General features: G+C 46.7%; 1 protein-coding gene across 5 annotated transcripts in view; it reads right to left on the reverse strand.

Annotated features, from left to right (window-relative positions):
- Positions 1–17,923, reverse strand: part of PRKCA (protein kinase C alpha) — a 402,085-nt gene that overhangs the window by 78,569 nt on the left and 305,593 nt on the right. For all 5 annotated transcript variants that reach the window (XR_006715123.1, XM_045489495.1, XM_045489491.1 and 2 more), the window contains exons 6-8: positions 11,186–11,342; positions 9,979–10,113; positions 9,629–9,725 (exon numbers count right to left, since the gene is read on the reverse strand). Coding sequence is in view for 4 of the 5 variants with exons in the window: in XM_045489495.1 (XP_045345451.1) it covers positions 9,629–9,725; positions 9,979–10,113; positions 11,186–11,342 (389 nt within the window). In the remaining variant the exon portion in view is untranslated. The remainder of the gene's footprint in view (positions 1–9,628; positions 9,726–9,978; positions 10,114–11,185; positions 11,343–17,923) is intronic.

Here is a 17,923-nt window from a genome sequence, read left to right on the forward strand (position 1 = left end):
TCCTTCAACTGATGTGCATTTTATAGACTTTTCCCCCTTAACGTTGCACAGTTCAGATATTAGTTAATTAAGCTATTTAAGGACCAAAATTAAAAAAAAAAAAGCAGAATCTATATTGGGGCACATAGATTTTCTGTTTTGTGTCCAAAAGGTCACTGGAAAGTACTCAGGTTTCCATAGTAACAGTAGCAGGCCCGATCAAATCAGCAAATAGCTACAATTTATCTGAGGGTCTCCAATGAACTATTTCCTTTTTTCTCATCCACAGAAGAACATCCTGAATTAGATAAAGTCTTCAAAGACAATGGAGGCTTTCGGAAAATCCAATTTCAGCAACAGTAAACAGGAAAACGCTTGCTTGCTCTATCCGCATATAACCTGGCAACGGAGACTCATCTGTGTTGATTTAAATACTTTCACAGTAAGCGGATCATATTAATTTGTTAATCAGTAACAGGGATAATCTCGAAATGTTTCTCCGGAATAAATAAAAGGAGATACAATGTGTGATCTTAGGGCACTTTGTAGCGTCTTCAGGGGGATACTTCTTTCTAGTAGTTTCTGGACCTCTATCACTAACCCCACTCTAATGGAGCATGCTTGTCAATTTTACGTTGTCTGCTTCTGCTTTAGATCCTGATATGCTTCTGAATGGTCACAAAAACTGTGAAGGCACAGACATCAGTGAAGCCGCTGCTAATCCTGCTTTAGATTCTGAGCAATGGACATTTTGTAGCACCTATTCAAACAAATAAAACACTCCAAATAAAACATTTCAGCCATGGAAAGTTGAGTGTCACCTTGTTTCCAAAATATGTTAAAATTAATGTGGCTCACAGGTTCAGAGCCCTTAGGTAACACTTTTAGTAAAGTCCAGGAGGTAAAGCATCTTTGTGACTAGAAGAGAGAGCCAGATTAGAACTCTGCTTACAGCTTTCCAACTGACCGGAGATTCTCCATAGATTTCGCTGACTTCTGGATCTACTATTAGAAACGTATATCATCAAATTACTCGGTAACTCAAATATCACCTCAGCTTTGTTACATCCTTCTCTCTACTAATTACTTGGCCATGCCAATCAAACAAACAAACAAACCCCAAACCAAAAAACAGCAAACAAAACTTATCTGGGCCCAGCAACATGCCCTGCATCTTGAGAGAATCTACTTTTTGAAATCTGGTTCTTTTGGATAGTGATGATTTAGAAGCCCAGGAAAAATACATTAGAAAGTCACTGGTTTTGCATTTTAGTCCCCACCCCATAACAAACTGTTCTTTATTGAGAGGAATGTTCTAGACTAGCCCTAACAGAAATACCAGGTGAGCTACATATGTAAATTTAAGCTTCCTAGTCACCTCCTCATTAAAAATTTAACCAACTAAAGCAACTAACCAACTAAGCCAACTAATTTAACCAACTAAAGCAACTAACCAACTAACCCAACTAATTTCAATAATATGTTTAATACTGATATATAAAAGTATATAATAAAATAGCAGATTTGTTAATTATATAGTTAACCCAATATACCCAAGATATTATTTCAGCATACGATCAATATACCGCTTATTATTGAGGTATTTTACACTCTCTTCTTTTTCCGGAGTCCTTGAAATCCAATGTGTACTTCATACACAGAGCACATCTTACCTCAGACTGGCCATATTTTCAGTGCTCGATGGGCACATATGGCCAGTGGCTGCTGAATTAATCAGCATCGCCCTAGAGGATTTTCAAGGTATGGGAAAATGCAGCTATTCACTCCTTGAAATTTAAGATTCTGTGACTGTTATTTTTAAATTTCTAAAAAATGTTTATTTATCTTGAGAGAGAGAGAGAGAGAGAGAGAGAGCGTGAGCAAGGGGAGGGGCAGACTGAGGGGGAGAGAGAATCTCAAGCAGGCTCCGCATGGTCAGCACACAGCCCGGCCCCATGAACCGCGAGATCATGACCTGAGCTGAGATCAAGAGCCGGACGCTTAACTGACTGAGCCACCCAGGCGCCCCGGGGTTATGTGATTATCTAGCTGACGATGCGTTCAAACCGGCAGAGATGAATAAGCTTGGTTCCTATGGGCTGGCCTGATTCCATGGGCAGAAGAATGTCTCGTGTTCCTTGACCACCTGAAGATAAAGGCTGTACAGATAAAGAGTGAGGTGACGGTCTGTAACTGGGGAGAATGAGAGTTATTCTAAGGGTGCCAATGTGAGGTCCTGGGCAGAGCACAGAGGATGCACGGACAGGGGTCAGACCGAGGGTGGCACTGGCCAAGCTGCCAATCGGGGAAGCATTCAAGTTCAAACAACCCTGAAATGCTGCCTGTGAACCACGCCCATGGGAAACTGAGCCAAAGCAGCGACGGGCTGGGAAGCCTGCCGCTGAGGGTATCACGAGAGAACTGGAGTTAAGTTTGAGGCTCTAGAAAGCAGTGAATGTGGGGACAATCAATCTACTGGTTCTCAGGAATGACTCCTTGACAAAACTTCTCATGCTCTTGCCTCTCTGTAGCACCTCTTTGCACATACAAGTATAGTGTCAGAGTTTGTAAGTTTTCATAAATGTAAGTAAAAAAAAAAAACAAACCCAAGTCTCTTTTATATAATCAGCCATAACGAATGCAAAAAAAGGAAAAAAAAAAAAGTCCTAGCTAACATTTATTGAGCACTTACTATATGCCCGGGACTAGGCTAAGCAACTTACACAAATGAGCTGAATGGATCGCCACAGCAATGCTATGCAGTAGGTACTATTACTGCCTCCATTTCACAGATTAAAGATCGGAGAATTCAAGCATCTTATTCAAGGTTACTGCTAGGAAGCAGTATAACAAGGATGTGGAGCCATGACTATTCCAAACTGTGTCCTCTTTCTAGAACACCATGCTGAAACGCGGAGCAACTGGCCCAAGTTCACGCGACCGGGATGTAGACAAGCCAGGATTTGAACCCCAGCAGCCTAACTCCCGGGCTGAGGCTCCCACCTCGGTGCAGGACCCCCTCTCAAAGGCAAGTGGTCTTAGGGCTCAGCACAGAAACTGCCTGGAGCTTAGCGGTCACTCTCTGGGCTCACTGCCGATGTCATCTCTGTCCCCATCAGCATCCCACCTGCTGCTCCCAGGAGGGGACAGGATGGCAGCTGGTAGTCAAGACCTCGCCCCAAGAGCCACTGCCGTACTTCACACTTGGTCATGAACTTCTCTTCAGAGAACCCTGCAAGTGTTTCTCTAGGGAGAGCGCACCCGCATTTCAGGCAACACGGCAAGTTCAATACATTCAGCTTGTCCTCTTGAATCCTGACACTCCAGAGGGCTATCTGTGCTGGATCATTCGCCAGCTCTCTAAGGGGACACTGCTTTCCATTATCTTCTGACAACAGAAATACTCCACGGCAGACAAAGCCCAAAGTGCATTGCTTGTTAACCATCTTAATTCTGCTATGAATGTGTCTGTTTTGCTTTTTAACTTTCGTTTTTTCCTATTAGATTTGAACTTTCCCTGGAGTTCCTACTCCAGCAGTGGACGGCAAGTACAGAACGAGGTGCTTCGAGCTTCTCATCTTGTTCTACTTTAATTATCTGGAACAAAATGGTGAGAACGGCAAAATGCCTCGACAATCGGGCCAGGAGAGAATGGTGCGGTCTCCTTTAAGGAAAGCTGCTGGACTTTTTTTCACAGCACAAATCTGCAATAACTGGAAACACGATGTGGGAGAGACGAGCGGCCCCACTGGTAAAAATGAGTTCAAGTCCATCTGTAGTAGCAAGTCCTCAAAATACAAATTAGAGGTAGTAGCTGTGGTCCTGGAGCAAAATGGAAGTCGGCTTTTATTTTGTTAAATACTGAACTATGAAATGGGAAGAAGCAGGGAGTGGTTTCCATCTCCTGAGCCTGTGCTCAGGTGCTGTTGGCCCGGGGGGGGGGGGGGGGGGGGGGGGGGGGCGGGTCCAGGGCTCGGGCCATCAGCCTTACTGCTTCATTTCTCTATGAGGAGCCAAGACTAGGGAAGAAGGTCTTGGTTAGAAAGAAACTGCCCCAAGGGCGAGGAGCCAAGCCTTGGCGGGAAGGCTCTGCATCAGAGATGGGGATGTGGGGCGGGGATAAGACCCGGGCCACAGGCGGCTGGCTTCAGAGGAAGGGCCGGAGAGTGGTTGCACAGCACACGTCTCCTTTTCTCCTCCCCCAAACGTTCTCCCTGGTTCTTAATTCTAGGACAACCCCAACGCTGGAGGCAGATGTGGCCCAAAGGGCTCAGGAGAAGAGTCAACGAGACTAATAAACACAGCACAAAAATGCTCAAGCTCACTAATGACCTCAGAGACGGACCGAGGACAAGAAAGTCCCCTGGAAAGGTTTTAAAATGAAAAGATGTGGTCAGAAGTTACTCTCCTTCCAGGTGGGAAGCTGAATGCCGTGCAGAACTCCCTAGGCATGGCTCAAGAGGAGAATGGTTCAAAGCCCAGATTTTGTAAAAGATCAAAACAGCAACGTGACAGCGTCAGAAACGCTGGACTTTGCATGCGAACGCAATCACTAATAAACCAACTGTGCCATTTCTGTCTTTATCTGGATGAACAGTTAGCTGCTGCTGTGCTTAGGATGAAGCTTGGGTTCCGACGAGGGGTGGTTCGTGTCAAACATCTTTCAAATGTGCCCTTTTGAGTCTTGGCTCAGGGCCCGATACCAAATTATCGTACTGAGAAATGTCAGTGCACACAGACCCCTCGGCGTCAGACTCCACCTACTCCCCCGACGACTCCCCTGAAACCCCGTTTCGTCCAGAGATCACCTGACCTATAGTTACACAAAGTTCCCAATTTACACACACATCATGTTCTGGAAATCCATCGAAATGTAAATGAAGACGTTATTTTCCCCATAAAATTGACGTCATAAATGGTGGTAAAGTTCTCATCAATATGTCCCTACTTCATAATATGGCTGGAGCACAGGACACAGACCTTGCCAACCATTTAGAACACAATTTCAATATCAAAATTAATTTTTTTTTTTTTTAGGGACGCTCCAGAAGTAAAAAAAAAAAAAAAAAAAAAAAAAAGCACCCTCCCTAACCTACTTTCTGCAATGACACATGTTGAGGGATGATGACAAAATACTTGTATAAAAAGTATACTTTTAGGACGTTTCTAATGACAACCTAATTTGATCTTTAAAACAAGTACTATTATTATAATAAAATCAGTATAATTTATAATAAAATTAGTATAATTAGTATCATATTAGTATAATCAAATACTATTATTATTCTCATTTACATTGAAGGGCACACCCAGGGAAGTCACATGGTTAATAACTGGCAGAACCAGGATTTGATTCTAACACAGAGTCCAGGGGTTAGTAAACTATGGCTCATGGACCAGAGCTGGTCTGTCACCTGTTTTTACAAAGAGTGTTTTAATAGAACACAACCATGCCCTTTGTTGACATCCTTTCTGTGGCTGCTTTCGTGGCACAAAGGCAGAGTACGGTGCTTGAGACAGAGACCCTGAGGCCCGCAAAGCCTAAAATATTTACAGTGACCCTTTGCCGAAAGTCTGCTGAGCGAGGGCTAAGCCAGCCTCTGGACCACCTGTAAGGGAAGGCAGACCCTCTCTCCAACACTGGCCTTGAGCCTCATCGCAGGGAGTGGGGACTCAGAAGCGGGAGGAAGGAACCATAATCCTGGATCCGCTCTATAGTGAGAGGAGGTCCTGGAGAATCACTGAGCAGCACAGGGGGTTCTAATATGCTTATTTCCCTATAAGCTCCCTGCTTCATTCCCAAAAAGACCTGACACAGGGCCCAAAGGTACGGAGATAAGCCCCACAGACAGGAGGCACTGTTTGTTCTACTCATTGCTGGAAACTTATTATTGAACAAATGAACAGATTTATAACTTGTGTTTGTGAATCAGGAACTATGTGTACTTTATTTGAAGACAAACATAGATCAGCTTAAAGACCCACAGATATACTTTCCATAAACACTGAGGCCAAGGTTCTGGCTTGTTTTGACTTTCGGGCAGATAAAGTGCTTGAGGGGGGGACAATGTGTTACAGAATCAGGTCATTTCCAACCATCTTGGGATTTCTTTGGCTCCTAAAAGCTCTCCCCACTGATCATTCTGTTGGCCAGAATTCTAGAATCAGCGATACATTAAAAACATTTCCCCCCACGTTACCGGATAAATACTAATGCGGTGGAAGAACTGTAAATGCTCATTTGTTTGGGTTTTTCCTCCATCAGATTGGATGGCTTCTGGTTTTTGGAAGAGGATTTGAAGACCACACGTAGTTAACTCTTTCCAGAAAACAGAGCTGGTCATGGAAAGAATCACCCTGCGGACTAGAAGGTACACGATGCCACCGAGTCCTGCCGATTCCTGAAAGGATTAGTCATCATGCTGTCTTTTCCCCAGTCATGATTCACCACTGAACTTCAAATTAAACATTTCAGCTGAATCATACTGTTACCAGAGGGTGGCAAAGTATCTCGTATCTCTGAAAGAGCGGGTGGAGGAGAAAAGGATTCAGATGCTGGAAAGCCAGCCAGGATGGCAAGTACGTGGAGAGACACGTACAAAGAAGGGAGTCTGCAGACGCCAGGAAGCAGTCATGCCATGGCTGGGGGTGGAGAGGGAGGAAGTGGGGTGGGCATTAGAGGAAGTTCCCCAAATTGCACTTGGTGCAGGTGGCACCCCGCTTGGGAATGCTGGCTGTCACCTAGAACTGCTCAAATGTGGACACGGCCCTTCTGCCTTGGCACGCGGCTTCCCAACAGCTGGATCCGGGGGAAATATTGCCAGTTTCACACTGACAGACCTCAACAGAACACCGTTACACGATAACTCCTGTCTGAAATCAGATCTGGATATTGTTTTTAAAATACAACACAACAGTTGGTTGAGTGTCCGACTTCGGTTGAGGTCATGATTTCGCGCTTCGTGAGTTCGAGCCCTGCGTCGGGCTCTGCGCTGACGGCTCGGAGCCTGGAGCCTGCTTCTGATTCTGTGTCTCCCTCTCTCTCTGCCCGTCCCCCCCTGGCTCGTGCTCTGTCTCTCTTCTCTCTCAAAAATAAATATAATATTTTGTTATAACTATATAATTTTATAAACTATAAGTATCTTAAAAATACAACACAACAGTTGTCATAAAATTCTCAGCATCTTCTTGACACCGCTATTGAGTGGCTTTACTGTCTGGTCGCCTGCAACTCTCAGTAAAACGAGCTCATGCAATTCCAGTAAAGTCTAAGGAAGCTGAGAGATGTTTAAAGAAGAAGCCAGAACGCAGCTCACGTGGGTGCTCTGGGCACAGAAGTCTGTAAGCTGGACGGCAGAGGCTCTGGCCCTCTGTTGCACTTGGCCTTGGGCTCGCAGAACTCCGGTGCAAAGTGCACTGCCGGGAGGGAGAAGAGCGACCGGCATGACACATGTGGCCTCTAACCGGCTTCTAGAGAGAAATGCAATTCTGGCCTCGAGCGCTCACACCCGGCCCCTTGTGATTTTTGAGTTTGGAACTCTGACCTTTATAAAAAGCTACACTCACTGCCCGGAAAAACAGGAAGGTTACTCGCCAGGAAGCCAAGGAAATGAAGCATAAAAAGTGGGTCAATATTTCTCCGTCAGCAAAGCCAAGTCTTGGGTATTTCCAAGAGAGACGCCATCATGATGCCTCAGTACTGCTGTGCCCTCAACTGCACCCTATACCAGCAGATCCTGACCCGTTGATTGCTGATGATCTACACCTACAGCTTGAACGTCAGCAAGGCTCCGTTCAGTTTTTTGGCTCTTTCCCTGCCTGAGATGTAGGAGTAGTGCCCGCACTCGGCGGCCCAGAAGTCTCTGGAAGGATTCAGCCCTCACAGAGGCGGTGTGATGCTGGGGATGGGGCTCCTGTCCTCGGCTCGGGGGAGGGGAGGGGCGGAGTGAAGGTGGGAGCAGTTGATGCAGCAAGTGAAGGAAACAATAAATAGAAAAACAGCTATGCCTGGCGTAGATGCTTGAAGCTACCCCAAGCCTTACCCATCTCTGCACTTGAATGCCTCTAAGTATTACAAGGCCCCTTCGCAAAGAACTTCATTATAGATAAACATAAACATATGTTATAAATTAATTATATATTATATTTATAAATAAAAATAAATATATATATGTGTGTGTATATATATATGTCCCCCTGTATTTTTTAGGAGCCGGATTACAAGCTGATTTCCACTGGCTGAATTTTACCTGTGTTTACACCAATAGATGTGTGTTTGACCTACACCAAGTTGAGTTCTAATGAGCTGCCAATATTAAAAGAAGTCAGAAGATGTCGTATCAAACCATCTGGATTCTTGGCTTCTCTTGAAGAACCAGAAGGTCTGGTGGCCAGAAGGTCCCTCATTTGTGTGTGGCAGCAGTCAACGGGTGCTGAGTAACAGCGGCCACCTTTAGACCCAGTCCACACCCTACTGTCTGTCACCAGTCCTGAGGTCTGCTGTCCCTTGCCACGGACGGCTGTTCCTTGCCATTGACTTATACCACGTGTGACTCCTTCATCCTTCTGAGGGCATCCGGGCTCAGCCCTGACCTTAAGCATTTGCCATCAGCATCCACTTCAACCAAGTACCAGCGTAACAGAAGCACTCTGAACATTTTTACGTCCCTAGGAATTCATTCTACCTCCATATGACCTACGTGTTTCTTTAGCGCAAACTTTTACTTGAGAGAAGGGAATGACGGAGGGAGGAAAACAAAACCATCTGCACCTCATTAGTGTATTTTCAGTAACAGTTCAAGTATCTGTACACCTGTGTGTGTGTGTGTGTGTGTGTGTGTTTCTTCAGGGTACAGGAATTTCCGGGAATCCTAATTAGCCTGAAGAAGAGAAAGATTCAAAAAGAAATGAACCAGTTACACAGACTGGTATGGTTACTGTACGAATGCCTCAAACAGCCAAAGTGCAGGTGGTTAGAGGAAACAGAAAAGATTAAAAGCTGTGACCTGGAAAGTAAGGCAGGTGCTTAGAGAAAAGAACGTTCGTTAAGAGCGGAGGTGTCTGGAAAGTGAAGAGAAGTACAGACAGAGAGGAGAAGAGAAAGAGGGAAGTGAGGAGGAGAGGGAGAGCACAGCAGGACAGGGAGACGAGACAGATGAATCTGGGACGGAAGGCAAACACAGACCCTCACTGGGAAGGAGACAACGAGCTGGCCTTTTCTAAAGGTCTGGAGCAAAAATGAAGGTGCTGGCTTCATAGCTTAATCACACCCAAACCACCGCCCGAGCTAATGCCAGAGTGTCCCCCTGCCATTTGGAGAAGCACAGTCCTTCTTTCCAGGAGAACACGGCACTTGGAACACTGCCTGTCTCCCCACGGATGTGCCAGCCAATTTCTTATGCAGAAATCACCCGTGCTTATTTCTGGGATAGTTCTGGTCTCTGTTCTCCAAAATGATAATCAGGCCTAGAATGTGAACACAGCTTGCCAAGGAAGGCGATTAGGCAGCATTTCTGTTCTTAAATATGGAAAAAGATGAACACTTAAGTTGCTTTTTGTCTTCCAGCAGTGTGACCACAAACCCTGGCCCTGCCTGAGGTCAAGCTTTCCAAAGGAAAGGCAGTTCCCGCCATTTCATTGATGTCCTCACCTCGAATTTCTGCCTCAGCTCCACGTTTCCTTCTTCATCTCCTTCTGGAATGGGTACGTTGTAGTACTCACCTTCTTCTTGGTTAAGCAACTTGTACCTTTGGGAGACACAGAGGGAAGGAGAGTTAGGAACGCCACATTTGGGCGGCTACGGATTCAGCAACATCTCTCCTTCCACCTCTAGACTGGCTGTTTCTGAAATGCATCCTGTGGGGAGACCACAGCCAGATAACCTCACAGTCAACGGTCATTTCAGACCAAAGCCAGTTTGCTGAATCTCTAAGGGCTCTCGCGTTTAGAGACTATTAACCTTTGGATGACATGGACATATACAACCTTGGGCATCCTTACCATCCACTGGCCGGTGTCTTCATCAGCTCCGAGACTCCAAAGGAAAGGGATCCCATGAAATCGTTCCTTGTGGTTCGATCCCAGTCCCAGATTTCTATGGACAGCCGTCGGTCTTTGTCAGAAGGTTTCAATTTGCTACAAAAGAGCACACGTGCACACGCACAAGGTCATCTAGACCGTCGCTTCCTGGAAGATGCCACGTGCTCATGATAGGAGTCTGACATTCAAACAACAATAGTATATTCAATTCTCTTCCTGTGGCTGCCCACTGCCAACAGAGTACCAGGCCATGGCAGTCAAAGCTCCAGACTAGCAGTTAGCAAACTAGGACCCACAGGCCAAATCTGGCCCACAGCTTGTTTTTGTAAATAAAGTTTTATTGGAAAACAGCCGTGACAATTTGTGTATATATTGTCTACGAATGCTTTTGATTTGAGAACAGCAGAGTTGTGTGGTTGCAACAGAGACTGTATGACCCATGAAGTCTAAGATACTCACTATCCAGCCCTTTATAGACCAAAGCTTGTCAACCTCTGTTCTACACAAAAGAGCTCCCTTTGGGGTTGTCCACACATAAACCTCTCCCCGCGTGTCCTAGTCCACAAGGTCTGTCACTTGCTTGTGCTCAGCTGCAGGCAGTGCTTTCTCTCAACCCTGACGGTTTTATGCCTCCTCCTGCTGCCTCCTTCCTTCTTTCTCTTTCTACCAGCTCTGCCTCTGAAATCCTGGCACTCCTTCAAACCCCGTTTTAAACGTCACCTCCTCCAAGAAGTCTTCCCTGTTGAAAGGTGAGGATGATTTTTCCATTTCAGTGGTGACAGCACGTGACTCCTGTATTCCAGGTTTTAACAATTATTATTTAAATTCTCACCTTCCCCTAAACCTCCAAAGAACTTAAGTCCATCAAGAGGCGGACACACTTTATACTTTTATACACTGTGTGTTTAACATGAAAGTATTTTTTGTACAGGGTAGGTTCTGATGCTATTTGGGGCCTGCATTACGTAACCCCCGGTAAACCAAATTACCATCCACCAAACCGTGGTGACAGCAGCGACCTCTTAGCAGTGGTCTGAGATAGTCTCAGTAATGGAGCCATGTTTAAAGGCATTTACAACAGGCCCGCCTCGTTACCTCTCACAGTGAGGTGGGCAGCTCTGTGATGCGTAGGGAGGGAATTCAATCAAGGGGGGAAGACAAAACTTACAATGTGAAGGACTCATTCCACTGGGGGTTCAGTGTGGAGCGGATGGTTTTGGTTTTCTGCTTGCTCTCGTTCTTGGGATCAGGAATGAGTTTCAGCTTCACGTAAGGATCTGAAAGCCCATTTGGATCCATAGGAATTAGATTTTTTGCATCTCGTACTGTGGAGAGAAAAGGAAAAAAAAACAAACATCAAATGTTATAAAAAGAGAACTGACCTGCATTGCCCAGTGTCCTGTGTCAAGACCAAGCTGAGTGACAGAGACCTCAAGATGGTGTTTAAAGGGAGAGGAGGGGAGGACCAAAAGCCTCTGATCCTCAATATGAGAAAAGCTTCCCGCTGTCATTGCTGCCAGAGATAATGGGCATCACGCAGACCCCGCAGTCCTGCCCTCAGACTCCGTTATCAGCCTGGACCAACAGCACCCGTGACCCTTGCGCACCTCCTATTAGAGACTCAGCAGCCTGGGCCCCTCCCCAAAGCTGCTGAAACAGAATCTGTGTTTAAATAAGACCCCCTGGTGCTACTTGCAGCCCTTCTCCGGAACCAGTGCGTGCCCTGCCTCGCACAACCAGCCAACCCAGTGCATGGCACTGCATCACACTTGAGCTTCTAAAAGGGTTCACCTCTTTTCTTTGTAAAGGGGCAGTGATTTCCAACCTGGCTACACGTTTGAATCTCTTGGGAAGGGGTTCAAAAATTCCAGTGCTCACAACTAAGCCAGAAGCTCCGAGGGGTGTGGCCCACGTTTTGAAAAGCTCCCCAGGTGATACTATTGTGCAGCAGCAGAAAGAGCTAGGGGCACATACAGCTGTGATACAGAACACGCCCCACACGTGTGCTCTGCTTTGTTATGTGACGTGCACAGCGTGTCCACAGACCAGCGGCACCTGGGACATCAGCTGTGTGCCCATCAGATGTGTGGAATCTGTCATTTGGGCCCCACCCCCAAATTCCCAATTCAGAATTCTCATTTTAACAAGACCCCAGATGATTCCAATGCACATCCTAGACCAAGAAGCACTCGTATGGGAATCCAAAATAATGAGGAGCAAAGGCCATTTCATCCACAGAGGGAGGCATGCTCAGAGATGCAGCTAGCAGGGGTTTATTACCTCTGGGAACGGGTGAAGCCACTGCATGTAAATGAGACAGGTCATTATCTATTGCTATGATAAGAAGGGACAAAAGCCTGAGCCTGCCTATCCCAAATGTCTTCCTCACCATCTTCCAAAGGCATCTTCCCCAGCATGGCTGAAACTTCCCATCATCAGGGTCCCTAATTAGCTAGACACCTTGAGGACACATGTAAACTGGGACTGGGCTCTGAAGCCCAGTGGCTCTCCCAGTGTGGCCCCTAGACCGTCAGCATCAGCATCACTGACTGAGTCAGGACTCTAGGGGCAGGTGCAGTGATCTGTGTTCACCAAGCTTCCCGATTCTGATGCATGGGAGTATTGGGGAAACACTGTTCTTGTCTAGTACTGATTATCAGTTTAGCTTGGCTATTAAAAGCAAGTCCTTAGAAGAATTTTAGAAGAAGGTGCTAGAGTTAACAGTGGGCAGATATAGAGCAGGGCATAGGGGATGCTAAAGATGCTGGGTCCCCGGACATTGCCCCAAGAGAAGTCACAGACTAGCATTGCCCATTACCAGCCTGGGGACACACTGAGTGCCCACGCCTGCCGGCCAATAGCCTTACATCCTCCTTGTCTGGAAGCCTTAGCGTGGGCAGGTGACAAATAGGACCATTATTCAAATGGTCTGAGTGGGGGGAGTGGACTGGCTCAGATCAACTAGCCACAGAGAAGCCAGGCCTATGTTCCTCTATTCCTATATTCACTTATGCTTTCCAAGCATTTCCCCCTCATAAGATGATATCTAACTTTATCCACCTGGGGGTGGATAGAACATATAAGCAAGCAGGCTCATCAGATCTGCTTTCAAATCCTGCCTCCCTCATGGACTCCCAAGCACCGGAAAACAGAAGTTCCTGAGTCTCTGCTGCTTCACCTAGAAAAATGAAGAGGGGCTCACTCTCTGTGGTACAGGATTGGTGGGGGAAGTAAATGCAATGACGTATGTAAAGTGCTTTATACAGCTAGTGGCTTAGAAAATGGAGGGAGGGGGGAAGGCACTAGGATGGGAGTGTTTACCATGCCTAGTCCTCAGTGCCCACAGTTTCAAAATCTTCAGTGGGGCAGAAGGTCTCCAGGGGATCTGGCTGCCTGAGATTTCCCTCAAGCTCATGCAGAAGGTCTTTCAGTGCATGGCAGAAGACCCAGTCTCCTAAAACAGCAACCCAAGGATCACAAAAGATGAAAAGTATGAGCATAAACATAGGGCTCTCCCATAAGGAATGGGAAGGGGCCAAAGGTCTCTCTCCAATTAAGCACTGGGATGAGAATCAGATACTTTTTAAAAGGCAGCTAAAGCCCCAGAATGTCTAACACTGAGGCTACATCTCATCGCAACTAATGAGGAACCACAGAGGCTGCTAAGAGTGTTGCCAGTTACAGAATGATTACGGGCGCTGCTTTTTTCATCCTCACTTTCTAGTCCTGACAGCCAGCCCACACAACATCATTTAAGGTGGATCTCTTCTGAATGGTGATGAGTTACAGTCTTAATGGGATTTAAAGCTGTGGGCTTCCCACTGAGATCCTATGATTGAAGTGGAAAATAAAGAGAGTTATCAATTCCAAATGTCATCGAAGTAGACACTGGGTCCAAATTTCAATTTCCCATTGCAGTGGAGAGGAGCCTGCCTGATGTGTGGCTGACTCACCACACACCAGGGCATCCGAGTCAGGACTGGGAGTAGATGACTTGGGGTCCCCATCAGCTTGGAATGTGGGCTCTGGGGACAGGCTGCCTGCCTGCCTTTGAATTCTGGCTCTGCTGCTTGGTGGTTGTATAACCCTGGGCAAGATATTTAAGGTCTCAGTGCCTCAGTTTCTTCATCTGGAGCATGGCAAACCGCTCCCCACCCCCCGGCCCCGGCCCTGGGAAAGATTATAGAAGTTCATACATGCAAAGTGCTCAGAACAGTGATAGGTGCACAGTAACAGCCCAATAATGATTATTATCATCGTTAATACACGTTGCTGGCAGAGAACACAACCCTAAAGCCTTAGATGTCCAGAAACTGGACTGACAACTTAAGAGCTGGCAAAGCAGATGTACAAAGCAGAAGCACAGTACGATGTGGAAATTTTCTGGTGCACCTGCAAGCGTGTGGTGCCAGTGAGGTCTTAGCCTGAGAAGCAGCGCTGGAGGGGGGTCACCAACAGGAATAGGTGTGGGCAAGTTAGGGAGGAGAAAAGAAGAGCCAAATGAGGGAGGCAGTGGATGTGAGGGGTGAGAGGCAGGAGAAGGAAGAAGACGCAATCAAGATGCAGGGTCAGAGGGTGGTGGGGACGCTGCCCTCTGCGCAGGTGCGGACAGTGGCTAGGTACACCAGGGTGGTGGTTCAACACCCCAGCTGTGATGTTTCTGTGATAGTACTTGACGCCCATACCCCCCGGAGTCCCATTTAACTGGTCCAGACTGAGGCCAGGCATTAGCATCTTAGAGGCTTCTCAGGAAGCCATTCAATGCACCTGGCAGTGGTTCTCAGAGCGTGGTCCCTTGACCCATGTCACTGGCATCTCTTGAGAACTCAGTACATTATTCACATTAAAAAGAAATCATAGGGGCGCCCGGGTGGCTCAGTCGGTTAAGTGTCTGACTTCAGCTCACGTCCTGAGCTCACAGTCTGTGAGTTCGAGGCCCGCGTCAGGCTCTGTGCTGACAGCTCAGAGCCTGGAGCCTGCTTCAGATCCGGTGTCTCCCTCTCTCTTGCAAAAATAAATAAACATTAAAAAAATATAGTAGAATAAAAATGAACAAAAAGCAATACACTCACTTTTTAACACTCAGCATTTAAAAACAAAACGTATCACAATGGTAAATGGAAAACCAAGATTGTCTGCTATTGGGAGAAAGGAACCATAAAAATAAATAACAATGAACATCGAACAGAGTTCCTTACTTCCAGCGGACACAGGTGCCCCTGAGGCCTGATGTTGGTGCTGAAGGGGAAATTAACGAGGGTTGAGCGTTAGGGATATTCCAGCCCTGGATGGAGCCCCACACCTTACAACCAAGAAGGAAGGGAAACCGGAAGAGGAATAACTTTCTCACCATGGTAACTGAAATCGTTCTTATATCAGCTCAGCACCTTCAGAAATCATCTCAAGTACAAGCCAAAGTCCTAGCCCGCCAGGGGCTCTGCCCCACGCATGGGAAGCATGCCGTCTAAGGCACAAAGGAAGAGCAGCATTTCACAGCAGGTCCAAGAACAGACCCAGCTCAGGTCCCGTGGCTCATTTCTTGCCTCTCATCTTGCACAACATCCACATTGTTTTGACCCCAGGAAAAAAAAAAAAAAAAAAGAAAGAAACACCTGCTACTGTGTAAACTACTGAGAATGAGGCTCTTTGGGGGTCAAGTGCTATCACGTCAGTACAAGTTCTGAGAGGTCACTGGTCTCTAGACAGAGCGACACAGAAGCAACACATCCTTTACCCACTCATGGCTGCAGCACTAACCCAACTGGGCCCAGAGCCCTGTGGACGGCACGCGGTAGGAGCGCCCCCCCACCCCCACTGGTGTCTGTGGTTGTTCTGCAGCTTCTGTGAGAAGGACACGTCCACTCAAGAAATATGTCTGCGCCATGGTACTGGCCATTTCAGAACCATTATTTGTTCTCTAATTCCAGAACTTGAATAGAAATACAGAGTATGAGTTCTATTACCATCTTTCAGCTTGAGATGCTGGTTTTCATTTTTATTAAAGAATCTGCTGTCAAGCCCAGCATTAAGAAAAACCAGCCGTGGTGGCGGGGGGGGGGGGGCGGTGGGGGGGGGCGCCTGGGTAGCTCCCAGTTGGCTAAGTGTCCAACTCTTGATTTTGGCTCTGGTCAAGATCTCGTGGTTCGTGAGTTCGAGCCCTACACTGGGCTCCACACTGGCAATGCAGAGCCTGCTTGGGATTCTCTCTCCCTCTCTCTCTGCCCCTCTTCCTGTCTCTCTCTCTCTCAAAATAAATAAACTTAAGAAAGAGAGAAAAACCAGCCTGGGTTAAGAGGTTATATAATTTCCTGATTATGTAAGGTATCATTTCTGGACAAAATCCATTCAAATAAGATTATGAAGACTGAAAAGCACCTCCATGGTGCCTCAGAGATACGTGATCTAGATGGCTGGGCAAGTCCAGGACATGTGAGTTTTGAGTTAAGTGTTCGGGCATATGAGCTGGCTCGTCAAGAGCTCAGAGGCGGCCTTACCCAGACTGGGAATCTACACCAAAGGCACATTCTGGTAGATGGAACAGCTAACACTTGGGAATGAAGCCAGGGGTTTGCCAAAGGCCTGCCTGGTACGGGGGATGTAGAGGTGGCCGCCATGCTTTCTCAGGGAGAGGCAAGCCATCCCCACAAACAATGGAAGTCAGGTGAGTGTCTAATGTGCATCTGAGGATATGTGATGACGGTCAGGCTCACTTCACTTGGAAAGAGGCTGCAGACAGCAGCTGACTTCTTCTCAAGGGGTCACTATAACACGGCATCTACCAGCGTGGGCAGCTGGGTTCGAATCCTTGCTCTACCTCTTTTTAGCTGTATGACTTCAGGCAACTTACCCCACTCATCAGTTTGTTCATCTGTACGACGGGAACCATAATAGTGTCTATTTCATAGGGTCGTTGTGAAGATGAAGGGAGTTGATACTTGTAAAGCATTTAGAAGGCAATCTGGGACAAATGGAGTGTCACAGAAGCATTTGCCATCATTACTAATGATCACATTAATACGTGTTTGCTATCTTTATCATCATCGTGCAGGCCTCCTGTCTGGTCTAGGAGGCAGGGCTGCTTTCTCGGGGTAAAGAAATCCGGTATGTTAAAAGGACAGTTCATACAGTACTGGAATTTCCAGACCTCAGGGTTAGGCCAGGGTTCAACAGTCAGCTTCTAGTTCTAAAATAGCTTGGGATTAAAAAAAAAAAAAAAAAATCAGTGCAATCTTTGATCCATTCAAAGAATGGTCCAGATGGTCTCTTGATCCGGGGAATGTATGTAGCATAAATTATCAAGTCTAATAACAACACCCGGAACTCACCACCTAACATAAAGCTAGAGGGCCAACACCATGGAAGCTATCTGCTGTTTTCTCCCCACCTCCCCCCTGACTCCCTGTGGCTTTTCAACCTCACTCTGAGGCTGCCTTAGGGCACTCTGTCTAGGCACAGAGCTCACGGAGGCTCTGGAGGATTCATGCATAACATACGCTAAAAGCTTCATGGAGGACACAGCTATGACCCCTCTGCTCACAGACTGGACTTGTCTTCACTGACCCACAGTAATCCTGCTCAACAGAGTTCAAATCTGTATGGGAACATTGTTCGGCGAGGCACAGAATAGTCAAGTGCCTCCAAATTCAAGGACAACGTGGCCCTTCAAATGGTATGTTTTGCTTTAGAAAATAATTCTCTATTTTTAGCGTCTTTTTCCCTCTCTCTGCGAGCATCCTTGCTCATGGCTTCTGTTTAAAAAGCCAACAGTAAGGACAAAGGCTCGAAACAAGGACTTGCTGCAAAAGTCAGGACTGTTCAGTGCGTGCTGACCTCGTGACCCTCCCCCGCCCCCTCCACCCTTGCTCCACGGCAAAAACAAGAATAAACAACATGTTATAATCCTACC

The sequence above is a fragment of the Leopardus geoffroyi genome, chromosome E1 (assembly GCF_018350155.1).
Source record: "Leopardus geoffroyi isolate Oge1 chromosome E1, O.geoffroyi_Oge1_pat1.0, whole genome shotgun sequence".
Lineage (NCBI taxonomy): Eukaryota > Metazoa > Chordata > Mammalia > Carnivora > Felidae > Leopardus > Leopardus geoffroyi.